At 30.1% G+C, this 27,981-nt stretch overlaps 2 protein-coding genes across 4 annotated transcripts in view; both read left to right on the top strand.

Moving 5' to 3' along the window:
• LOC113396352 (cystinosin homolog) overlaps positions 1 to 2,289 on the top strand; it is a 49,145-nt gene extending 46,856 nt beyond the window's left edge. For both annotated transcript variants that reach the window (XM_064215085.1, XM_064215084.1), the window contains one exon: positions 2,067 to 2,289. In XM_064215085.1, coding sequence (XP_064071155.1) covers positions 2,067 to 2,274 — 208 coding nt within the window. In that variant the 3' untranslated portion in view covers positions 2,275 to 2,289. The remainder of the gene's footprint in view (positions 1 to 2,066) is intronic.
• Positions 2,290 to 6,201: 3,912 nt separating this feature from the next.
• The window catches only part of LOC113396347 (facilitated trehalose transporter Tret1-like), a 35,353-nt gene continuing 13,573 nt past the window's right edge, over positions 6,202 to 27,981 (top strand). The window contains exons 1-4 of one of the 2 annotated variants that reach the window (XM_064215121.1): positions 6,202 to 6,423; positions 16,388 to 16,450; positions 27,062 to 27,312; positions 27,702 to 27,860. In XM_064215121.1, coding sequence (XP_064071191.1) covers positions 6,410 to 6,423; positions 16,388 to 16,450; positions 27,062 to 27,312; positions 27,702 to 27,860 — 487 coding nt within the window. In that variant the 5' untranslated portion in view covers positions 6,202 to 6,409. The remainder of the gene's footprint in view (positions 6,424 to 16,387; positions 16,451 to 27,061; positions 27,313 to 27,701; positions 27,861 to 27,981) is intronic. The other variant, XM_026634246.2, reaches the window with a different exon arrangement.

Raw genomic sequence — 27,981 nt, 5'->3', positions numbered from 1 at the left:
AACAACTGGACATTTTTTTATTGAGAGGCAGGATAGCCTGTCTTAATCTTTAGATAAGAGCTATCGAATCTATAAACGATCTACCTCTATCCTTAATGCATAGGTATTATTTATATGAGTGTATAATCAAGCAGCACACAAACTCGCCTTCTTTTATTTAAAATTTATACAGTGTATTGTATATTTGTATAATCTTTATAATTAAATGGAATACGCATCTCATAATTTAAGTGTAAAATGTAAATAAAAAAAATAAAAAAATTGGTTATTTATTTTTATTTTAAAACATTTTTATTTTGAAAATGTTATTAAACATCATCAATTGTCAACGAGTAATAAAGATCCTACCTATAAAACAAGTGAGATGGGTTTGTAAAGCAAAGTCAACATCTTTAGCTAAAGGTAATATCTACATAACTCATCCTATATTTTGAGCACATTTCAACATAATATAATTAAGTATTAATATCATTTTTATTTTTGATCAGTCACTTTCTGCTATCGAATCTTATTAGAAGATGTTAAACATACTATGAATTAAGAATTATAACATTTTGGCTTATAATTGTTAATGATTGTCAATAGAATTTTGTGTTCTTGTTTGATAGTGGGAAGGAACAGCGACACAATTTCTGTTCAGAATAAAATGAATAAGATATTTTGTGTTATCTTCTATAAAGTCTACGTTTATAAAATCCTTCGGCACACAAACGTATTTTGTAAGCATTGAAATGAAAAATAATTGGACGTCTACTAAATAATTAACGCAGTGCAGTTTTTTGTAAAGTCAATAGTGAAACTTATAGCTAAGAGATTGAAATGAAGAAAAAATAGTAAAAAATTACTCTGGATACTCCACAGTCAGATTTAAAAGGTGAATTATCGATTCTAGTTTATTCTATGTACAAACCAATTATATTATGTTTTGGTTGTGTCACAATCTTATGTCGAAGTTCTTACAAGGTTCTTCTCATGCGTTTTATTGTTATGTAAGCGAATACACGTAACATAAAAATAAATATGAAGCCACAACGTATCACATTATTTTTGAATTTTATGGTTACGAAAAGAAACGATTCTTATTCGACGTTCGACTTTACTTTTTATTTCGAACATTTTTGTATATCGAAGTTAAAACTATTTAAAATGTACTTATATAAATTTTTGCAAATATTTTTTTATTTAGAAGCCGTTATTGTGAATGTCAAATTCTACCGTTAATGTTTACCAAAGACGAGGCGTCCTCTGAGAATCAAAGTATTGTTGCAACAAGCAAGGCCATTATATAAGGCCTGCAAATACAGGCAGATATCTTAATATAAATGATTCATCTCATAAAGAAAAAGTGTCTCGATAATTGGTGTTTTATATAAAATTTAGAAATCGCATATTTAAATTTAGTACAATTGATGCTACTAAATAAAATATTATTATTCAATCCCGTAATAAATAAAAAATACTTTATAAAATAGGAGATATTATTAAATTTCTTTACCTCCCAACATTAAAAGTGCTACTCTTTAGAAATGTAGATCGCTTCATTTAAAATAATAATACTTCGAAGCAGGAGGTTAACAAGCATTAGTTCCAAAATACTCTGAATAAATTAAGTTAATAGAGCCTAGATACATATACAGGCGAAAAGTTTTATTATTAATTCGCAGTATTTACTTACCTAATGTATAAACCGACATTATTTTATATTTATAACGTTACGCATTTTGTAATACGACAGATACAGTACAATAAACAGGACTTATAATACGATAGCTGTGATCCCTAACAAAGCCCTCATGTGACTGTATTGTAATTGATATGTTAATTTTATCACGTTTACAACATTTGATCATATTTTATTTTTATACCAGTTATTTTTACACATTGTAAACGTATTTTTTAAATGAAACAATCAAATAGTTGTCACTCATTCTAAAGATAAAACGTTTCATTTTATTGATCCGATACATATATTTTTATTGAGAGATAATTAATCTATTCGGTAATAGATATCGAATATTATTATTGTATTTGTTGTTATTTTTACTTATGCTTATCTTTATTTTTAGCCGAAATCGTCGGATGGGTAGAACACGAGAGAAAATCTGCATGTGTCGACTGAAATTATACCAAGTCATGTGTTTCCATCAACCCGCATTGGAGCTGCGTGGTGGCGATAGTCTAAAACTTTCTCCTCAAAAGGAGAGCAGGCCTGAAGCCCAGCCAGCAACTGTTGGGCTTTATTTGCAGGCTGTTATTTTAATATTTACGCTTTAAAGCACTTCCGTTTATATATTCGATTGCATATTATGTTTTGTGAATTACTTGCAGATAATGCTATGAGAGACTTTATTTTATCTTTAGTTATAGTATTTTAACGTTAGTATTTTATCTTTTAAATAATGGTGGGTACTTCTTTCTGTACGTCTTTTAGCTGCTTTATGTGTAATCAACGATGACACCATTCATATCTTTGGACGATACAAAATCCTTTGTAGAATAAGAATTCTGTAAATGTATTTCAAATTGACAGAATTCTTACAAAGAAAGTTGTGATAAGATTCCGTTCGGAGAGGATTTTGATGTTATAAAAATAATATCTCTACGTCACAAGGTGTAATGGAGATTATGTTTAAGAACCTTTAAGTGGTTCCTGATAAACTTATCAGCTTATTAAACATTAATATCGTTTATATTAAATTATGTAATCCAGTTTATAAACTAATTCTAAACTGAAAAAGTACTAAGATCCATTTAAGGAAAAGTAAAATTTTAAGATATTATTGCAGTAAAACATTCTACTTATATGTTATATTTGTAAGCATATGTTTGAAGAATTTGAGTGAAATATTTCTTTCGCATAAACTTTTCACTACTGCCTCTCCTTCAAATTCAAGTTTAATTTTTTTAAAGTTTGACACTGTAGGAATAGTTTTAATCTAATTTATGAGCGTAATGATAAAGTTTAGTTTTTATTTATTTTAATTTACAATATCATAAGATTTTTTATTACTGTATTAAAATATTATTATTCGAACGTATTACCTTCTTCAATGATAATGCCTGCCGATAGGTTTAAATTTTATTTTTAAGCCAAAAAATAACGTGTGCGTATGACACTTGATAATTTGCCAAATACTTTGTCTTTTTTTTTGTTTTCTGTATACGATTTTATGTTCGATTCTAAATTTAATTTAAGGTCATTATTTATTTTAAAGTCATGAAGATCACATATTAATAAAACTCTCTTGGTATAAAAAAATGAACTCTATGAACTCTGTTGTCTACGAACTCTTGTGCTAATGATACTCGTATTATTTAGATAAAAAGATTACGTTTTGACGTAAGTAATTTTATGTAAATATAAATATGCAAAAAGGCTACCTATGTATGACAATATATAAGATTTTGTTTCATATAATTTATTTTATGACAGTTTTTATTTCTATAACTATCAAATGACTACCTTCTAAGTTTTTAAGTTTCAGTTTATATAAAAACGTTTTTATATTACAGCAACAAAAGCCGGAAAAAGCAATTTTCAGAATATCAAGATTAAGGTTTGAACCCTAAAATTATATATAAGTATTTGTATTATATATTATAAGTTATTTGTAGTTTTGCCTGTCCGTCGTCATTACGTAGGAGGACAGATCTTCCGGCGCTAAAAGAATAGAAACTAATTATAATGTTTTTAAAGAAAAGCCAATTCTACCGTACATTAAAAATTTTACGCTAGTAATTATTGTAATGCGCAAATAAGTAACTTCTTATCGAGTAACAGAGCTATAAAGATAATACGAAAAATCATTATGGTTATAATTAATTTGTGTAGTATATATTTCTAATTAAAACTGGTATAGAAAATAAATACCAATTTTTAAAAAAGCGCGATGTTGTCAAACCTTTTCGAAATTCATTAACATTCGTAAGGAAACCTCAAAGGAAATGATAGAATCGGAATAGCCTTCCAGATTATGCAAAAAAGTAAAATTGTGTCATAGTGATCAAGATGAATAATAATTTGTAATTGTCTCTCGTTACCTACTTTATTCAAATAAGTCCGCATATTTTACTACCAAGACTTATGCTTAAGAGATGTCGCATCTCCTAAGTTATTTCCTCATAAAGTCCGTAACTTACGAAGAAGTCCAGATAATATTTTATTAGCTATATAACCGTGTTCAGAATAGTATGCCTTTTTATGATTGTTTTTACATGTTTAAATATATTAATTAGTAGCACGGATTCTGGAAATTGGAAGTGTTTCTACGCCCATGCCTAGGAAAGTACGTAAATCTATTTGTCGTTGAACTTGAATTCTTCCCGCCGTGTTTGATGTTCCGTTTAATCGAGAATTATGTGAGGGAGGGGATTGCAGTGCACAAGTATTTGCGCATACATTTCTGCACTGTTTTATGTCCTGCACAGTTGATTAGTCTCTCTTGCGAATGCCGCTGCGACCGAAAATCGATTAAATTTGTTAGTATGAATTGACGTTTAGCTTCTAATACAGTTTTGGTGCCTTTTATTAATTACGAAAACGTGAAATATCGTCAGTCACGTCGATAGTCTTAATTTAAAGCAAATGAAACTGCGAAGTGAGGTTCTTTTTATAATAATAATTGTTATAAACTAAAACCTTCAAAAAGCGCTGCATCTTCTGGTATAAGTTATATGTAATATATTGTCTTAATAGTTTTAGCAGCTTTACTCAGTAATGGCGTATTCTTATTATAAGTAACTATAGATTTCAAGTTACTAACATTAATGAGGTAATGTGAAGTGGAACTTTCAAACATGAACTGTCAGATGATTTAAAATTACTGAAGAGTAAACAGTTCTCAAGGAATTATCTTGCAGTATAAGTAAATATTTTGTCCTTTATGAAATAACAATCGCAATAAACACGTAATGTCAAATCAATTAGGTCACAGGTAAGTCTTTAGTTTCGCTAAATTGTGTGTTAACCACGCATGACTGGGACGAGAGAGGAAATTTAATTTGTTTTCCCGATCTCGTGCTTCGATACGAAGCCTGTCAACTAAAATAATGCAAGTATTTAAGTTAAGAACTTGTCGCCTCCGATGAGGTTACGACCTTCGGTGAATTCCCTTGTTTGGGTACGGTGTCTGAATTTATTATTTTTGAATACGAATTTTAACGAAGTATATTGAAAGGTAATAAGTTTGTCCGATAATTACAGCCAATTGATTTCTATGACTATTAAATAAATATAAAAAGGAATGACAAAAAGGGAAATTAAAAAAATTACATGGTGACAGCTGATCGTAGCAATCATCAAAGGGTACCCCGCCGTAAAAACCATGACAATAAGTTCGATTTATGTTACGACTACAAATTACATTTATAAAATATACACTTTTCTATATAATTTATATATATATATATTTATTATCCTTTGCTATAAATAACAGGTAAATATAGGCATTATGATAGACGTCTAATAAACCATGATTTAGTAATTTAGATATCATGACGGTCCATGTAAATGAGATTATCGAATACCAGCTAATTGGTTTTACATCAATTGGTGTCGTTTGGTGTATTTTCCAAGGAATATAATTATAATAAGAAGGTTGTTTTCACTTAGATTTATTAAGGATTTATTAATAACTCCTTTCGTCTTCTTGAATGAAGCTGTGCATCTTAAAATTTAAATTTTAGTTATTTAGAAATTAAAAACGTTAAGAAAATTAACAAAATATAATCTCGTAGGGATCATTTCTTTCCTAGAGCCTGTTAATTTTTTATTAATATTCACAGGCATTGCAAGAAGTAAAGACACACATCATGGACTTTACGACGTTTCGTATGTATTAGATGGATACCTTGACAAGTAAAAAAAAAAATAAATAATCGGCGACCGGCGGGCGTTGCGATGATTTGTGGTAATTTTGCGCAAATATTTTGGTAACGTTTAACTTTTCTTATTGATGTTATGATGTCCAACAAAAATAATTATCACCAGCTTCCTAATAACGCGATTTACTTTTCACACGTACACACCCTCAAAATTTATTTGCTTAACAATTATTTGTTTTCTGGTCTATGCTCCTACGTAAAGAGCGCAAAACACGTGAATGATATTGGCGCGAAAACTCGAAGATTCGAATTCACATTGTCGTGCTTTCGTTCGAAATAGTTTGCGCGGAAAAACATCCATATATGCAGGAAAGCATGTCCATAGACCCAGTACATATGTAGCCGTCGGAGGGACAGGGCGCGCATGTTGATTAAAAATGCATTAAATATATCGCGTCGCACAAAAAATAAATATAGTGACTGAAAAAGTGATAGAATTATGTGATATAACTTAAATATTTTTTTTTATCATACACTGTGATATTGTATCGAACTATTATTTTTATAGCTATTAAAAATTTATAAAATGGCAGATGAAAAGTAAGTATGAAAAGAGAATATTTTATTATTTATTTTATTTTATTATTTATATATTTATTTTATTTTGAAAGTCAAGTAATGTGTTTACTTACCTATTATAAGTACTTAGACATCCTAATCGCATTTAAATTATTGAAAAACATTTTAACAATGCCCTATATATTATTTTATTTATTAATAGATATCATTAAACAATACGTAAAGAAAACACTAATTGTTTTGATTGAACTATTTTAAAACAACAATTTTTAGTTAGTGTATTTAATTATGTAGGTTGCGATGATAATGAAACTGGAATTTAGGTTCTGTTTAAATTGTTATCATAAAATATACAAATTGGAATGATTTTGTACCTATAAATGCTAAATCTGATGACGAGTTTGTCAATATATTAATGTTATTTTTTTTTTTTTTTTGTTCAAAGATTATAATACAAAAAAAAATTGCAATATATACCTACGAAAATAACGGATTTTTTTTTAATGAAATAAACCTCTACAAATAACACAACTTTCACCTCTAGAGAAGAACAAGCCTTTGTCTAGCTTTGGGATATTTGCGATCTTTACTTATTTTTATTAATATGTAGTTTTGTATTAATATAAATTGTTATGTTAATAATTTCGCGTAATTATGCAATATTTACTTTACGTGTGTACTTGTATTTTATTGTCTTTGATATAAGTTTACCTAGTATTCAATAATAAATGCTTAATCATGTTTACGAATATGCATTAAAAAACTTAGACAGGCCTCTAGCCAGTTTAAGCAGGTATTGCACGGGTTATGCTTGGGCCAGTTTCTAAAATGTAATTTAAATTCTTGTTAAGTGTACTACTACTACTATAATTTTAACCACCAAACAGCCACTCATTACTCAGTTATTTTTATGATATTCGTAAAAAGATATTTTTTTAAAGATAGATAGATGGATTATTTTAAAAATAGTAACTCATTTTTAAGTATTAGATTTGTTTCTTTTTTATATATCACCAAACAAAAACATAATTCTGTTTTTTTTTTCTTTTTATACATGCGTTGCTAAACTATGCTTAGGTCTGAATTTATTTCGATATAACCGGAATATCAAGTGTCATTTTTGGGCTTACCGTTAAGAAGCACGTGAGTTCCAAATAAAATTAATAAAATATTTGTAAGGACTTGTGTACGTTATTGATTAATTATTTAAATTACTTATTTTAATAGCAGAAATCTCATTTAATATTTATGAATCTTCTGGATCTTATTTGAAAAAAATCATTTATTTTTTGTAATGTTTTTTTTTTGTAATTTAATACTAGTGCTTAATGGTTTAATATACATCTGGCAAATATTATGCGACTAAGGCCTGAACATGTTTTATAAAGAAGAGACTTTACCTAGCCGTGGCACGTTTAAAGGTTATTACAAAATACCTTTAGTAATTTACGTGCAAACTTAAAGTGAATCATATATTCTATTTATATTTAAAATCAGTAAAAGTAATTTGTAATAGATAAAAATTCTTATTATATCGAATTGTACCTAAAGAGATAAACACATGCTTTTGCGGACTTTGTGGTCCTTTTGGACCCACTATTTTCAAATACATTGTTTTGATGTGTCTCCAAAGGCTTAACCGACGTTAGCCATGTAAGCGCCCGAAAACAGTTTCTGGACAAAATATCGTAATATTTTAGCCATATGTCCAAACTATATATACAAACCTTCCTTGTTTATCGCACTTTTTATTAGTTAATATCATGTTAATATACGTTGAGTGGCTTAGAAAAAATACCGGAGATGCAGATAGAGGCAGATAGTGACTTCCCTTTATACTATTTATAGATATAGATAAATATATTAGTTAAAAATAAAATATTGAGAAGAAAAAACCAACCATCGTTTTTAAACATTTTGTCTGACTTGAAACGTTTAGAGATGGACCTTTGCCACCATGTTGATTTTTATTTGCAATAATTATTTTCTTCTGAATATGTTTTTTTTTAATATGTTTTAATTGGCAGTGCCAATTTCTTAAAAGATAGAATTAACATTATAATTAAAAAAAACTCGTTCGTTTAGTTTTAACGAAAACAATTATTATCAAACACAGTTTATAACTATACATATTTATCGTAAAGTATTAATTTGAATCACAGCAGACGAGATGATGGGGCCAGACTGAAATAAATATTTGAAATGTCAGAGCCAAAATGGAATGGACAGTTTCGATACCACTGCGAAGATGATCATTGAAGAAATAAAAAAGTATAAATGCTAAACTAACAAACATGTAATGTTTATTTCGCTATAGAAAGCTTATCGTCCTACATCCTTCCTTATCATATATACTGAATAAACACGCAAATATTTTTGGCCTGTATTGCATATTCAACTAAAAAAAGAGGTTTTAATATTCTTAAAAATACTTTAAGGAGGATCGGATTATTTTAACGTAGAATTGGTGCTTAGTACGTTCGCAATCAATTAATTTCCACTACAATAGTTGGAAATTTTTGTATTTTTGAATGTCTTCAGAAAGTCTGAAAATTACACAATATTTTATCGAGTTTTATTTATATTATCTTCTGTCACTACAGCGCGTATTGGTATTGAGAAGCAGCCTTAGATGGCCGAATATTTCGAACATCTTAAATTATTTTCAGAATATTTTTGCTTATTGATTCATTATTTCAAGTATACATTTTTGTTAGAATTATGAAAATCGAATACAAAGAAAAATTACATCTAACAAAATAGCAGGCGGCATCTATAAATAAAAAAATAAATTACATCAAAAAAAAAAAAAACATTTTCAGTCGATCTATAATGGCGTGTGAATTTCTTATAACCATAAGTTACGTATTATTTGAGCTAAGAGTGCAAGGTTGAGGCTGTTGGCTTATCGCCAGCTGTTTGTCTTTGCACTCGTGCGGCGAGTGCTAGGTCAATCTTTTTGTTTTAGTGTTAATATTTCAGCGTTTTGTACTAATTTAAAAAATAGAAGCCTTTCGGATCGCTACTTGAATTGCACACAATAAATTTTAACGTACAAAATTTATAAAAGTTATTCGACATTAAATAAAATTTGTTTTAAATTTTAAGTATTTTCTCTGTTTCTATTAAATATAGGCAATTATGTCTTAACCGGTTTCTTATATTTGATGAAAAATATTTACTTTATATATTCTGATGAAATTCAAATAAATAACTGAGAAGTTACGCGAACATGATATAAATGAGTTGCATTTGTGCCTGCATGCAGGGAAATATAATTTATCGCAAAGTCTACGTTGTTGCGTTGAAAATTTAACAAACGATACATTTATACGACTCGTTTTATTTATTGATCTCGAGGTGTTGCCAAATTCATAAATAAGAAATTTAGCTTTCCCAAATCTGATTTGTCACGATATCGCCACGTGACCTGTGTATTATTAGAAGAATACAAATTAATCGTAACGTTGAATTCTAAACTTGTCATATGTACAGAGTATTCCATTCTTCTAGGCCGAGGTGACAGAACTTGTGAATCTTACCTTAAGGTAGCGGGTTCAAACCGGACAAGCACCACTGAATTTTTCGGTGCTTAATTCCTGCTTTATACTTTATCTCGTTCTCAGCGGTGAAGGAAAACATCTTGAGAAAAGCTGAATGTGTCGAATGAAAATCGTTGATATTTAACAACTTGTAGTGGAATATCGCTTTGGAATAAGTATGAAACCATCGGCTCAAAGACAGGAGATCTTAGCCTTGGCCTTTTTAAAAATTTTTTATGAATATACGTCATAATATTACAGAAGTTATTTTGTCAATTTATTCTTCTCGAAATAGTTTCGAGTATTTAAGTTTTTGGGTGTATTGCAAGTATACGTATTTTGGTAATAATTGTTTTTATTTCACATTGCTTAAATTTAAGCTCGACACATGTTGAAAGTTGGTCGGAGTAATAGCTATTAAGTTATTGTAATACGATATACATATTATTATAACTCCCTGCTGCTGAGAACTTCTTGACATATATTTTTATGAATAACTTTATCTAGTAGACTTATAATACTAAAACTACTAGACCGTTGTCTCGTTAATCTCCTGCTGCAGTTCGCGCCAGGAAAGGTAGTTATTGGATATTTATGAAGTTAAATTAAACTCAGTTATGATGTTGGCAGAGTTACATTCTTGGGCCTCGGAAAATCGTAAGGATTTTCGGATCGCCATACAAATACTATGACGGTCATGGAATTGAGAGAGCACCTGTGTTTGCGTACACACATACGTACTATCGTTTTAATTTCTGCGCAAACGACGACATTGTTTGCATTCAATATTTGGACTTTACCTAATTATTTTAAATATTTATCGAGTAAATAATGAAAAACTATTGTAATTTTACTGTATCGTATTATAAAAGACGTGCCACGTGATTCATTTATTGGAAGATCTTAACAAATTAATTAAAAGCCTTAGTTGAATATATTCAGGAATTTAGAACTGTATTCTGCCCAATGGTCCAACATAACCGGTCATCCATGTGGTTAAAAATTTTTTTTGGCTGATAATCTAAATCTAGACTCCTAGCCACCTAGATCGATCTTATAGACAAGTGTACCGAGACTCTAACACTTGATATCAAAATGTCATATAAGGACAAGATATTTTTAAACTTTTCGAATGTTTTAAATGTACAAGTCATTGTTCTGTACCGATATTATATGCTACATTATACATAAGACTTAAATTTTTGATAAGGCTGATAATGTGAATTTGTCAACACAAGCATTTTTTTACGTAATATACAAGTAAATATAGAAACAAAAACTACAATGCGTATAGGATTAAATTTCTTACACTGTATTTGTTTTGCTCTTGATGTTGTCGTAAACCTTTGTTCCGTAACAAATATAATACACTAGCTGTGCCCGCGACTTCGTTCGCGTAGTTGTCGGAAACACTATCATGATTATCGTTTGATTGCTCACGTTGGTTTTTGTTATTATAATCGTCAATAAGATTTAATAATATGTTTTACAGTACTTCAGCGTAGATTATATTTTTAGTTTTATTTTCTTGTGGTAGAAGAACATACTGATTTTGCCCGCAACCCGATCTTGACAACGCGACATATAGTTGGCCGTGTGAAAAGCAGTCTTGACGTAAATCGATTCCTACGTGTTTAAATGTTTGGCCCTGTGATTTATTAATAGTTACGGCAAAAGATAACTTAATGGGAAATTGAATTCTTTTAAAATTAAAAGGTAAATCATTTGGAATCATTGGGATGCGAGGTATAAGCACTGTTTGACCAACTGCCGGACCAGTCAAAACTGTTGCAACGATCACGTTATTGCGAAGGAATTTTACTTGAAGGCGGGTCCCGTTACATAAATTTGGTGGTTTAAGATTTCTGAGTAAAATTATCGCAGCACCTATTTTTAACTTCAGGGAATGTGGTGGAAGGCCGCTCGGGTTTAAAGAATTGAGAAACTCTTGTGGGTAATGGACAGCATCTTCTTGATCCATTACATTATCAATAGATGTGTAGGTAGTTATATCGCCTGGAAGTTTGGTTAAAATTAGGTCGTTAATTTCGTCAACGCTACTATTTCTCGCCGCCAATATTGCCCTTTGACACATCCATTGGTAATCTTTATTTTCTATTTCGACGATATTAGGATTAGATGATTTAGATAGATTAGAGGATTTAATATCAAAAGTTTACCACTTTTGATATTAAATCCTCTATGCTAGTCACTTTTTCTCCTAAATCGCGATCAATTTCAATTTTATTTTCAGAATGAGGTACTTTTCCATCTCCTATTAAAAGTAACTTTGAAGGAAAATTTGTACTTCCTCCCCCCAAATGTGCTCTCATATTCGTAGATAGTTTTAAGGTATGGACAAATTTCCATAACGGTGAACTTTTAAGGCAAGACCTTACAATGTCTGCTCTAGTTCCTCTTAAAATTACCGGTAAAGTTTGTCTAAATAAATTACCAACATCTGTGTTTTTATTGCTTATTGTTATACGGTCAATTATGACAACCCTTTTCTTAAACATAAAAGAAATATTGTACAATAGTGTACGATTGCGAATATTTTTTTTGTTAACAATTCGATGCAGGTGTATCGACATCTGGATGTAAGACAAAAGAAAAAGTCAATTGTAAATAAATAAATCACAAACAAAATTCATACTCTGCCAAAACAAACAAAACGTTCAACAGGAAATGTAATAGTAAATCTGAATGACTTTTCTTTGTCTTGGATTAGGAGAAAAGTTCATGAATTGTAATACCTGACGGTAGACATGTTTGCTTAAACACTCAATTTTGATTCCAATTTTCTGTCATTATATAGGACCACTATGTACGTATAGGGTTTAAAAAAACATCAAGAAGAAGTGTATTTATCGATAGACCAGATTTACAAATTTGGAGTATATCATATATTTACAAACCTACCTTGGCTGACACCGCCTCCAAAAATAACAATAATTTTAACTATAATATATTATCGTAATAACTTTGCTGACTTTTAAATAGTCTAAATATTTTTAATTTCATTTTACATAGTTTAAATCTAAAAAATATTGTGATCATTGTTTGTTATTCATAGGTTTGTGTTAAGTTAGATTTAAAGTGGGTAGGTACATACTTATCTCCCTGCGTGGAAACACAGAACGTACCTACATATTGGTAAGTAGAATAAGTTACTTGATTATTAAGTTGTAGAATAATAAGCAATTATTTTTTACTTTTTAGAGCATATTATTTTTTTTCTTTTTTGAAGTCGGTTTTTTTTTGTCAAAATTTTTGTTTCTAAAAGATTCGGCCGAGTATCGCTAACGTGCTCCTTAGAATTGTTCCGTTCCCTTCCGTACCGTTACTTTGTCATGGATCCTATGCTCAGAACCTTACCAAACTTTCACCATAGTACCCTTGAAGTATATCCTTTATAAAAAGAATCATTAAAACTGGTTGGCACAATTTTGAGTTATTCACCTATTTATCGCGCACATACATAATGCACATTTAAGACTTATATCGTTTTCATAAGGATACCATCATCGTAACAGGATAAAATTAAAATGGGGCCCCACGGGGAGCACTACCTTTCAAACAAAAAAAATTTACGCACGCATCGAAAGTCCATAAATGTGAATAATTTTCCCCGTTTTTGCAACATTTCTCACTGTCGCTGCGCTCCTATTGGTCGCAGCGTAATGTTATATAGCCTAAAGCCTTCCTCTATAATTGGACTATTCAACAAAAAAAGAATTTTTCAAATCGGACCAGTAGTTCCTGAGATTAGCGCGTTTAAACAAACAAACAAACAAACTCTTCCGCTTTATATATTAGTATAGATTATCTCTCCAATAAAAATATATCAGTAGATTTTTACCAGTACTTTAATCAATTGGAACGAATTTATTATATACAAATACTGCATGTGATGATCATGCTAGATGAGAGTGACAACTGCCTCTGTATATATTTTCATTATCATAATATCAAGCTTATCTTATCACTCGTAACATCAAAAGACCACGGTAACAGGTAATGACAGTGTTGTGACGAATTAATCTGGATAATGCATCTTATTATACGATTGGACTTTGATATTTTAATGTAGGAAATGTAAACAATTGGCACGCGTTACGATTCAAATATCAAGTAGTGAATATAGGAATTACTTATTTTCTTATATTATACAAAGACAGGCTTAAAAATTACATAATAATAATTCCAATAAAGTATTTTTGTAACATATGGATTAAAGGTATTCAGGAAAAGGTTTGGAACGTGTGCCAAAATATCTTTAGACTTTTGTAAATTGTTCACGCGACGTATTCCTTCACCGAAGGGCATGGGATGAACGATCTTATTTTTACAAAAGTAAAAATATATTTTGTTTGAAGCTTTAAGATGCATTGAGCTTAAAATTAAATGTCTTTAAATCTTAGTATGAAGTGAATAACGGGTATTTTATTTTTAAATGTACCTTATTCGTATCGTTTTTATCAAGGACAATGTAACCGTGGGAATATTTAGTTGACGATGTACGAGTGCTGGAACATTTCAATTTTGGCATCCATCTTACCGTTTAAAAAATCTACTTATAGAAGTCAGAACATTGAAATTTAAAAGAGAATTAGTTGCGTGCACGTGCACGACCGGGTGTGACAACCTTCAAATAACACCTGTCGTTGTGCCAAAAGGATGTATTTACTCATGATTTGATTCATTGATTGACAACATTTTTCCGTTCTTTCATCAAAATTTTAAATGAGTCCAATGATATACAAAGAGCTGTAATTTACATTTTTGAGCTACATATGTATTTTTAATTGTCTGTGTGGTTCTCAAAGACTGTTGACCGATGTAATTATGTGTCAACACGACTAAGTAATAATTCATTTCCTTTACATATTGTTAGATAAGATTTAAACATTTCGTTTTCTATTTATTTAGCTTCGATAAAAATTATAAAACAATAGTGAAGTTATTCTTCTAATTTTTACTTTCTAATACCTCGTTAGACTAGTGGTTAACTTATAAGACTCAATTCCTGCGGCCCTTGGTTTCAAGGTTGGTCCTTTATATGTATATATAAAATGTTGCCAGTTCAAGTCAATTTGGACCCCGCCGCTCGTGATAGAAAATCAAGAGAATTATAGATTAGAGAATTAGAGAATGCCAAGTGCATTGTTTGCGCATACGCCATATTTTAGAAGATACACTACAATTTTAGAAGGATATCATCACCGTTTTTATCTTACTTGTAAAACAATAATTGCTCTAGAGAATTATTAACATGAAGTACTTATTTATATACAAAAACGAAATAAAAAAGGATGCTAGCTGCATTTCCCCGTTGAATTGTAATTCCGATCCTCTGGGTAAAAAATTAACCAGCCCTCCTGTCACCAGTGGAGGCAATAAGCCGAGGTGATATACGTTGAATGAAGCATTTTGCACTAATACTCCGAGATCCAAGTGTTTCAACAGCAAATGGAAAAAAGCATAGTTTGGAAACATGCTCAAACAATCTTTTGTTGTCCTGTCATTTTTTAATATTCGATGTTGTTCGTAATCATCGTCAAAGTTTGCATATATTTATCTATTTTGCGGCGAGATAATAATCATGTGACTGTTACACATGCGTTTAATACCAAAGATGAGTCTAAACATTAATTGGTTATTTTGGGTTTCAGAATTTTATCAAATGAGTAATTATTATTAATTGGTGTATAAATAAAATTTTATTTCGTTCATGAGAGTGAAATTTATTTATTGCTTTCATGCCTTATAACGTATTAAACGGTAGTCGTAAAATTTGGAAAAACAATAGGCCGATTTTATCTGAATAGAAAATATCTTATATTTTGTATATTATAAGTAATTAGGATTTTATTAAATAAAGATTAGTGTATAAAAATTACATACATAAATTCGGGCTTGGTCTGTATTCTAATAAATACGCTTAATTCGATAGCCATAAATCATTGGTTAACAACAGCTGTGACGTCATAGATAACCCTTGAAACCCAATGAATGCGAGGAAGCAATCAGATTCAATGTCAGGTTTGAGGAAAATTTTCGAATAATAAGGTTACAACTCTCTAAGAAAGTAATTTACTTCAATATGTTTATTTATAATTATATTTGTAAAGAGTATATTACAGGAATATAGTTAAAGCTATATTTTTTAATATTAGAGGAGTTTATATCTTTAACACACAAGGCCTTAAAACAAGAGATATCTTATGTAAGAAGTGGAAATCATTTTTTTTATCTTTGTTTTATTTATAACTTATTTTATAATTGCTTGTTAAGAAAAATTTAAGTAAATTCAGCACCAAGGATTTCTTGAAACGAGAGCTCCATTACCCAGAATACCATTAACAATTATATTTGCAACCTGTCAATTTTTGGTCTTGATAATCTTTGTTCAAAATGTAACTTATTGTCAATTATTATAGCAGGTGCGATGCAGGTGAATCGCAGACTTTTGAAGATGAAGGCGTGCGAAATTATGGTTCTATGTAAGTTTTTTTCAGGTGTCGGTAAGGGAGGTTTCAATAGTGGGTAGTTTTAAATGCGGCAACGTGCATGCTCCGGCTTAGGTTTAGAGTTTATGGTATTTTACTGGTTTATTTTCGAAATATTGCTTCTGGTTCTATAGGTAGACACATTTTTATATTATAAGTATAAATAAGGTTGGGTTTTGCAAGTTTATTTTTTCATAAAATATTTTTTTTGTGTGTAAAAAAATTATTGATTACTATAACTAGACTATATAAGATTCTAAAAGCTTAAAAGTATTAAATTTTATAATAAGTTTACCGTATTGATCTCGTTAGTTAAATTATTGTGTAATTCATAATTTTAAGGACAGCTCGAAGGACAAAATGTTATCACCGATCTAAGTTAATTGATCAAAACTTAGTCAAGAATGGCTGCCCTAACTTAGGTTGGTGATGCGATTTTGAGGTTACAGTAGTGTATATACGTAGTTCAATATTTATCGTTATTTTTCACGGCGTAAAAGTTTCAGAGAACCTAATTTCAGGTCGGAAAATCTATCTACTATCTAAGTTATCAATTTTGTCTTAAAGAGCCCAGAATTTAAATAGGACTTGAGGATGGTAAAAAAAATGTTCATAAAAGTTTATGATTAATTATATTATTTATATATATATTTATAATACATATTAAAAAATAAGGGTATTTTTTATGTGTATGTTTTCCTCGTTTGCTTACTTTTTTTCGCTTATAATTGGTGATTGCTTATGGTACTCAGTTGTTTAATTATATCGGTCCTACGCTTGAATTCTTGTCTATGGCTCATTAGGACAATAATTGGTAATGGAGGTAATTTTGGTGTTCCCGTCGCTTCCCTTTGAAGCGTACTTCTATCTTTCTTCTTAGGTTATCATCTGTAATTCTTTATATAGGGTCTGTGTGAAAATATTTCCTAACCTAGATGTAAATTAAGATCCGTATCATGTGGAGGAAAAGCGTTAAGGCGATATACCAACAAAAAAATTAGCAGACTGTGATGACTACGTATTTTTGTTTTGATGAAATTTTATACCGAACTGTATAGCCCTAGTAAATAGCTTTAACGATTTTTAAAAGATTTTCCAAGGTAAAGGTAAGGTTGTTGGTAAGAAAACTTGGTATCTTGACACTAAACACATTTTTTCGATGTTTTGTATGGATATAATCTTTTGTTGAAATGAAAGAATGTTGGGTTAATTAGATTTATATTTTCTGTCTATTTTGTGGTTTTTCTTTTGCATAGTAAATGGATCAAAAACGTAATTTATTAGGGTGCAATATATAATATCAGTAACTAGACAAGCCCAACCGCATCTGAATTCTGGTTCCGTGCTGGTGGAATGAAACAGAATTTGAAAATTAACAGAACTCACCGTCTTTATATTTATTTCGACATCTTATTTGCAGCCTTTTAAGTTTTGTGTGACGAAGAATTCTTGTGGAATATGAATTATTTATAATATACAGGATATGTTACATTATTCTAATGTCATAAGATTACATTGAGTGTTAACATTAATGATATTAACCGGTTGAGATCTGGTTATGATGTTGACGTATACACTTAATAACTAGTAATATATCTAGTATTCTTATGTATATCAAAATATTTTTTTTCTAATATAGCCTTAAAACATGTTCTGCTCCACAGATGCACAAAGCAAAAGATCTAAGAACGATCTTATAATGCCAAAATAATATAAGTGTTTTTTTGTTATTAATAGTACATTTTTAGCTTGGAAGAGAAAAAGGACAAATAGCCCGACTAATAGTTAATGGTCATCATCGCCCATAGACAATGGTGCGGTAGAAAATTTTAACAATTCCTTACATCGCAAATGCGACCAACCCGTAGAACTAAGATGTTTCTGGTGCCTGTAGTTGCACTAACACCTTTAAAGCCGGAACACAATAATACTAAGTATCGCTGCTCGGGGGCAAAATATATGATGACTAGGTGGTACCTACACAAGCGGGCCTGCTCAAAGACTTACTATCGAGTAATAGCCAATAATAAAACCATGGGGCTTTTTCTAAAACCCATTCTAATTGTTAAAATTATAATTGACCAAAAAAAATGCACCTTAATGCAAACCCCAAAATATATGTAAGATCACCATGAATTACGAACGAACATGATTCGTTCATAATTCGTGGTCCACAAAACTTACTTCAATATAAGAAAAGAGGCGTTTTTAAAACATATAATTTAATCCCGTATTCTATCCATACTTGATATTTTAACGCTGTACTTATTATTTAGTTTAGTTGTTGCGGTTAAATAGTCTAAATTTAAAGGAACAAAGTAAAATTTAAAAAAAGAAACATTTGATTCGAGTTAATGTCACGGGGAAGGAGAATATACACTAATAAATTAAAAAAAAAAAAATAAACAGTTGCTAATTACTGAATAAGGCTTCGAAACGAATATTACTAGTTAAAATATTCAAAAGTAAAGAGAACAGAACCACAACCAAACAATAAAATGTGATTGTATTATTATCATAACATAACTCAATTGCATGTAGGTATTTATAAAGAAACGCAGATTGTTTGTTTTTATAGACCGGGTTTGGTTCAGTTTATCTTTATTTCAGATAACAATTATCGCAATATTGCATTTGAATACTATTTGAAAAATATTTATATTAACCATAGATTATAATAATAACTCGACAAATACTGTTAGCGTTTAAAAATAATAGACTTAACTAAACAAGTGTCGTGTAAACTAAATCGCGCACCGTTATAATATCGTGATGGTATTTTTGGTGTATCTAAATATTTACTAACTGACGATAACACAAGATATTAAATATGTTACTGATAATACAACGTCTCTATTTTGTTTAAATATTTACTAAACTTGCGATTAGGTTGTACACGTAGAGAACTGTAAAAAAAGTAATTAAAAACTGTTTATTTTTTTTATAATGATAGTAAGAAAAAATGTTTTTGTTCCAAAACTATATAATAAGAATTTAAAGTAGAAGAGTCCTTTACATGGTACAGACGGATAAAAGATAAATTCTTAATTGTTTTTTATTAAAATAATTTCAGCAGTGTGGATAATACTATCTGTATTATCCTTTCATTTGTGGTTTCCTATCCATAATAACCTCTTCGTACCTGTTTAATATTTTCTAATAACATACGTAAAATGTAAATACGTTAAGATTATAGATGTGTATTATGCTGTATAGAATAAATATTGCACAAGAAAATATTAGTTTATCATATGACTAATGTAATTTCACATGTGTATTATCGCTGAAGAGATTTTACAAAGAAAACCAAAACTGTCGCCTATACGGCAACCTCATTCATTCATTTATTCAAGCAGACATGATTAGAGTATGCATTATATGTAGGTATATTCTAAAATGAATACAATAATATCATTATTTATAATAATGTCACCTGTGGTCATCCGATTCGCTCGGCATGAATTCGATTTAAGTGATGTTATTGTTTTGTTTCTGTATAACTTTGGTACAATCCGCTCCTCTGTTGCATCATAGTTCAGTTCATCTTCCATTACAAATATCCATATAAATAAACCGTCGCAATTATAAAAATCTTCAATGTTAGATGTAATCTTATTAATGTTAAGATTGTCTGCAGTTCTGTTTCAACGTTTATTGTACCGCAATAAGTAGTAATACTTGCCAATGTCATTATAGGCATATAAGGGACACAACGTCTTAAATCTCTTAGTTAGTTATTTCATTACTAATGTCTATTCGAAGGTGACCACTTACCGATATCTCATTATCACGTTTCCATAAATTAAAATAATTTATCTGAAATGAAATATTCAGCGACAAAACGATCATTAAGAGTTATTAGTAATTACTTTTACAAGGTAGCACATTTGAATTATTAATTAATAGTAAAAATAACAATGTCAACCTGCATTGTGGATATAAATAGAGATGCTTCTTAAAACCTTGTCCTAGTATAAGTTGTATAATTTTTATAGCGCTTTAAATCGCTTTTATTCCTATAAAATCTGCGGTCGATTAGACTATAAAATTGTGATTCATTAATTATAATAAATATATATTTTATTACCTTTAGATATCATGTACATAATTATATAATATACTTTATTTATTGATAATATTCATAACAATATTTACATGACACTGAAACACAATGTCAATTGAAATTATATAATAATTGCTTGAAATATTTATAAGTAATTTTTATCACATTTAGTTGTATACGTAACGTACAAAAACAAATGAATATGTCAAAATCTTCATACAAATATAGAAGCGTTAAACTTGCTTATTGAATTTCAATCTACCACCGGTTCGGAAATAAAACTTCGGACTTGAGGAGATTCGGCGAAAGAAACTCAGCGGGATAAATAAATGACAATATCATTATTAGTGGAGCGCTTTAAGCTTTATACCTCGGAATCCAGGGCCAGTCAATGAATCTTTATAAAAAATTTGGAAATGTAGAAAAATGTTAAAAAAATTTGGCCGATCTCAATTTTTTTTTTATTATAAATTTTCCATAGGTTTCCCTAACTTATATTAGTTTAAAGTTATATTTTAAGAAGGAAAACTTTCACCAACTTGATCTTGGGTCTCAAGGGATTGCTGGTATAAAGATGAGAGAGAGAGAGGAGAGGACTAGAGCAGCTGTTGGGTGTTAACGCGAGCCCTAACCGAATAGTACACGTGGCATTTTGCTAGGCTCAATACGGAGCTGTTTTTGGGGGCTCCTATATAAAATAATTTCTGCAAGCAAGCAAGCAAAATTTAATAATATAAACCATTAATGATGATATAAGTTAGTTAGTTAGTAAAATTTGTTGTTATAGCCTCGTATCAAAATGGGTCAACCATCGAATCGTGATAATTTAAGTAATGATTGCATCTTATTTTATGACAAAATCGGATGTACTTCTGAATGAACTCTGGACTAGGAGACATGACTTTGACAAAGTCACTAGAGAAATATCAACGCTCAAAGCTGCTTCTGCAGAAAGAGCGGATGTGGAGCGTGCATTCTGTATTCTGACAAAAATATATCAATAAACTATATACTAATTCTTATTGAAAAAAAGAACACCACATCGGTATGATGTCCACCTCAAATAAAACTAAAGGATGACGCAATTGATTTATTTTGAGTGGTAAAGTAGGTGCTTTTTATGTGAAATAGAAGCGGATAAAATGAAGGAAAGAAGAAAGTCCAAATCATCAAGACAACAAATCAGCTACGTAACTTCCTCTGATTTCAAGAAAACTATTTTAATTTTGATAAGTGAAGAGATCAGTGAATATGTATCGCAATATCCATAAAATAATTGGAGGCGTTTTAGATTTAGTAACCCAGGAAGCTAATTATCGCACGGATTGTTTAAGAATTGAGTTTAAGAACTACACTAAAACAGACCCAGAGGGAGAAAAACAATCATCCAATCACAAGACAAGTAGATGCAGCACCAGCTACAGAATCTTTACTAAAAATATATTTTTTCTTCTTGTGGGTGCAAGAAACTGCGCTGCTGCTTGCTTAGAATGCACTGGTGATAGCTGTGCGACGACGACGACAATATATATATATAATAATGAACAATAATGTAATAATGTATATAGGTGACGATAATTTTTTTTATTTTTATTTCTTTATTTTTGCGAAAATCTTAGAAAATAACATTAAAGTTACTATGTAAACATAATTTATTAAATATAAAATTGAAATTTTTCCTATAAACATTTTATTCCGCCTTCCACCTCTCACTTTCCAGTAAATTGTTGTTAAAAATTGTTGTAAAAAATTGTTGTAATCGAGATCTGACAATTTTTTTTTTTTAACTTTTTAATTTAAGCTATTAATAATGCAAAAAAACACTCGTTACACAGATTCATTGTCTGGCCCTGGATTCCGAGATTTTACAATTTTTATGTCTTACGGCACTCTACTCTATGTTTATTTAATTTTGTCCTGTTGTAGGGTAACATAATATTCCAAATAGAATTAAATAGAATCCACTACCGTTAACAATTTATTTTTATTGACAATTAAAGTATAAGTTAATGCAATTAAATACTGGATAGTGGTATTTATGTGTTATACTGTATATCTATTATGAATGTGTTATTCTATTTTTAGTATTGAAATACATATAAGTTATGACACGGTCTATCATTAATAGGCCAGTCAATAAAGCCCGTGAAGGTCAAGTAATTAGTATCATTATGATTTTTTGATATGTGCTTTGGGGCGTTAAAATAATAACAAATTAAAATTTTCAACCCCCTGGGGTGAACGCTAGGGGGTTGAGAGGGTGAAAAGCGTTTTTGTTTATAGCTTTGTGAAAAAAATTGTTAGATGATTGAAAATTGGACAGAAGGTGTAAATAATTATAACTTACCTTGCGTTAAAATTTCAATCTTTATTGTTTAGTGCAAAATTAGTTATTACAAAAAATAATGTTTTTTGAATAACAGTGGTAAAAACTTGTTCAAACGGGTTAAAATGTTTATAGAAAGTTGTTAATTAGTAATTAATTGAAGTGTCACCCTCAATGTTACTTTTTTTATTGTTTTTTCATAAACAAATTCAAATTTAACAATAATAAATGTGAAAAAAGGGGAACATAGGGCAAAATTATAGATAACTTAGAAAATTGTCTTTAACATTCGTATTACAGCTACGATTTTTGCAAACAACATTTTATTATTATTTGTTAATTAACAATAACATGAAAAGCATTGTTTTTAGTTTTAACAGCTCAAAAAAATTAAAGCAACATTTAAAACAAAAATTGGAAAGACACTTCTTACACAATCCTATGTTGCCTCTCCGTCACAGTCATCTGAAAGTCGTAAAATTATTACTTTAATTATCTATTTAAAATTATAATTAAAAAAAAAATTGTATTCATGTTTTGATAAAATACGTACCATCAGCAAATTTTTCTGGTTGGAGACCCAGGTGAAGTGGAATTGCCAAGCGATTTGTCAATTTCGAGTTCGTCAACTGTTGCTTCCTCATCTGGTTCTTCCTCGATATCTTCAGTTTCGAGATATCTATCTTGCGGTTCTCCGACTTGGTCAGTTTCGACATTGAAAATGTTTCTCTCCACTAAATCAATCTCGACATCATCAAGTTCCACTTCATCAACTTCAAATGTCTTGACGTTTGTACACGACTGCCCGTGACAAGAGTATCATATTTCGGAGCACTTCAATTTAGCTTTTCTACATTCGCAAGATTTTCCGCATCCTTTTTAGCATCTGCGGGATATCAGTTTGAGCAAGTCGGCTGGCGTAGGTTCCAGTGTTGTCAATACCGGAGATACCCATTAGCATCTCGTTTCTAGCCCCGCGATGTAGGAGTTAGTTTTTGGTCTGTAAAACAATAATACAAAGCAATAACGTTAATAAACATTTATGTGTTCAGTCAGAATAGTTTTTATATTAATTCTAATAAATTTCGACTTATTCATCCAAAACTGCACCTGATGGTAAATACGATCCGTCTCAATAGTAAAATGACAGGCATTATGTAAATTTAAATATCATTTGTGTACGTTTACGTGGATACCTTGAATGATATCAATTAAATAGGTACTTACCTAATTATTTTATTATGTGAATATTTATTATCGTTATTATTGAACACATTCCTATTCATAACTTTATATATTGGTCAAGTAATTTATATGGATGCATATCTAGTAAAAGATTCAAATGTTGATTCATCTTGATGAATCTTGAGTCAGTAAAAACATAATGTATTTTACCGTTTAAAAATTTTCAATGGCAACCCAGAATTAAGAAGCAATGTTACCTTTTAATTCTACGTAAACTAATTTTACGCGTCAATCGTCTTGAATTCTGTGTTTCTTCAATAATGGAACCCTCTTTTTTATTGATTATACGAGTCTGTTTAAAACGAATGGTCTAATTCTGAAGGAATCTATAATTTTTTTATGAAAGCTGTCTGATACATACACTCATGTTATAAAGTTCTACAGTTCTACAAAAAGTAGTCATAGTTTTAATAAGATATTTTTATTAATAATGATTTCCTGTAATGAATAGAGGACAAGCAGTTAATAAAAAGGGTATTAAAAATATTAACAAACTTGTGATAACAGCTCTTTGTTAAACTTTATAGAAATAAATTAAAACAATATGACAACTGGTAATTTATTATATTAAACCGTAGTACATACAAAGCTTGAAGTGATAATGATTCTACTCAAAAAAAAATTAAATAGTGCAAATAAAAACATTAAATACCGTATATGCTTGCAAAATTTATACATCACGTATTTATAAATTTGGCATGAGTAAGTTAATTGGATTACATATGATATTTATGATTTTAGACTTTGGTATGACGTTTTTACGAGATGTCTTGTAAATATTTATTAAATAGCAAAAGTTACCGTCATAACTTGCAATATTTTAAAGTTTATAAGTATATAATAGGATAATTGATCACTGAATAACCTCTAAAATACTTAGTAATAAAAATAGTTTATTAGTAAAATGCAAAACAGTTTTGAGTTTATATTTTATAAAACGAAATTACCAATATTTTTTTTTTACCTGTACTGTTAATTAATAATAATGTCGTCCTGACTGGTTATGGCAACGGCGGCCAATCTCAAAGGAGACTAGCTAACTACGCAGGTCACGACTGTGCGCAAACACAGGTACTCTGATAATCTGATGAGGGCGATCCGCTTCACATGATTTACGAGGCACTGGATTGTACACACTTCGAACTGCCAGAATCCGGGCTGTTACTGAGAAATATTCGATTGAAGAACTCAATCATTTTTTATCAGCCCAAACTGAGGATGAACCCAAGACCTCGGAATCTGCAGCCTTATATCTAGTTAGATAGACTAGACCAACGAGGCAGTCAGTGCTAACTTACAATAGTAAAGTTAATAAAAGTTAATAAAACCTACCAATTATTATATTACCAAATAATAACGAGTTTCGATTACAATAATTATTTGTGAATATATAAACAATTGCCGATTAGTTGCCGAGTAATTAAAAACTATCAATTATACGTTCAATTATCTAATAGTAATTAGATGTGAAGATAATTTTTCTCATTGTTTATTTGTTCAGTCATTGACATTTCGAATGGACGGCAAACAATGACCGGCCTATCAGCACGTGTTGTAAATAAACATGAGATAATATTAATTACTATTAATAAACAGTGTCTTGTTGAATAGTACTTGAACTTTATATTGCTATCACAATTATAATTATGTTATGTATTTGATGAAACTGTTGGATATTTAATTTAGAGTCCGTATTGTCATTCCTGGATAAGATATTTGTGTATAAAAATTAATTTCTGTTGATATTTTTAACTTTATCAATTAATAAGTGTTCTACTTTTTGTTAGTAAGTAAAACATTTATTTTTAAAGCGTTTTAATTAGTACTACATTGTTTAATGATAAAATCATATAATTAGTCTTTTTGTTTTCAACGCACGATATATAAATTTAGTTATTTGTTGTTCTTGATTTTATAATTAAATTTGTAAAGTAAAATAACAATTGAATCCCATGTGTCAATCTCATGTGTCAATCTCATGTGTCAATGTAACAAGACTGTCTCTATTTTGATGTTGTTGTATACGTTGTAACTTGTAAGTTATACTAGTGGGTTGCCCGCTAAACTTCGCGTTTATTCAACAGATTTTTAGGAATTTCGAATCCTATGACAGGTCTTGTTTTGATTTAATTTCATTGTAAACTGACGACATCTGTTCGCATTTTATATGTATATATATATTTTAATATATATATATATATAATACAGCTATAACGCCGCTCTATACCCGGCCAGTAACTTGTTTCCGCTCTCTAAAATTAATTCTTTGTACACTAGATTCTTTACGCACTACTTCGGAGCTCTTCAAAATAAGACCTTAACCGATCTTCTAAGTGCAGCTATCACACCATAATCACTGGGCCAAAAATCGGGTTACGCTATTAAAATATTAGATATTGTATATTAAACTTTGTATAGCGATTATGTTAAAAAAAACCGGAACTGGTGTTCAATTTTAATAATTTTGTACAATGCTTGTATATACACATATCTAATTAGTAAATTATTGAAAACATTATCTAAACAAATTACTGAAAAGCAGTCTAAAACTTAAATTAAATACTTGATAGTTTGATGATCCATTTAATAGGTTTAAGGCCAAGACATTGGAGATAACCCTAGAGTCGGTCTTTAAAAACAGTGGTAGTGTTATTATATTAACAAGCTTTTCTCAAATAATGTTCCTATTTAGACATAACCAAGACTAGGTATCTAGCAAATTGTACGAAATTTATTGAAATTGTTTTGTATACAGTAAAAGTAGTAATTTATTTTAAATAAAATTTCGCCAAACTCGGATAAAGTTAAACCGAATTTCAAATCATCTACATATGTAGCGTTTCCGTAAAACGAAAACTATCACAATAATAGGGAATACAGAATTCATCATATTCATTAAGGGAGTAATTAATCACCTTTAAAAACTTTGTTCTAAACCTGATTTAAAAATATTTAATTTTCGTGTTTTCAGGAATGACTCTACACCATTTTTACAAAATGGGACTTCACCCATCATTACCAAGACTCCTTTACCAGGAAAAACTGTTAAACCTGGTAAAGAGGGTAGAGGAAAGGCATTTAAGCAGATAATGGCGTCTTTCGTCGCCAATTTGGGAACCATCAATACAGGCATGGCATTTGGATTTTCGGCAACAGCGTTGCCACAATTAAAAAGTGCCGATTCAAGCATTCAGATTACGGAAAATGAAGCAAGTTGGATTGGTAAGTTTTATTGTATTAGCAGCAGTGTAACAAACATTACCATAACCATTTTTGACCTCATCAAAGCATTACTAACCAAAACAAATTATGTACATCTCCTTTACTTAAAATTACACTGAATTATCTATTCACCCTAAAATCAGATCAAAGCAATTCAAAATATTCTTATTTGGCAGTGGGATATGTGATGGGTGGGATATAAATGGACTTGCACAATGCTCTACCGCCAAATATAATAAAAATATCCAGAATTAATTTCCTATTTTAATAAGCAATCTATTCAAGCTACGAGCAAAACCAACCCAAAAAAGCAAACCAAACCAAATTAATGAACAGAGTTCGAAAAATATATGTTGATTATTTTTTACAATATCAAATAATCTTTCCAGCTAGTTTAAGTTCAGTCGGGACGCCCATCGGGTGCATCATCAGTGGCTACCTCATGGACGCAATCGGCCGCAGACGCACACTTATCATCACGGAAGTGCCACTTATTATGGGCTGGGTCCTAATAGCGTGTGCACAGAATGTCCCCATGATTTATTTAGGTAAGGCTGTTATTTTAGACTGTACCTGCATTAATATGCAAAAGTCTGTAAATGTCTCATGGGCAAAGGCCTCCCTTTCCTTTTTGGCGAGTAGCTTTGGGCTTATTCCATCAAGCTGTTC

Source organism: Vanessa tameamea, chromosome 6 (assembly GCF_037043105.1).
Source record: "Vanessa tameamea isolate UH-Manoa-2023 chromosome 6, ilVanTame1 primary haplotype, whole genome shotgun sequence".
Taxonomy (NCBI): domain Eukaryota; kingdom Metazoa; phylum Arthropoda; class Insecta; order Lepidoptera; family Nymphalidae; genus Vanessa; species Vanessa tameamea.
This window is presented reverse-complemented; position numbering and strand designations above follow the sequence as displayed.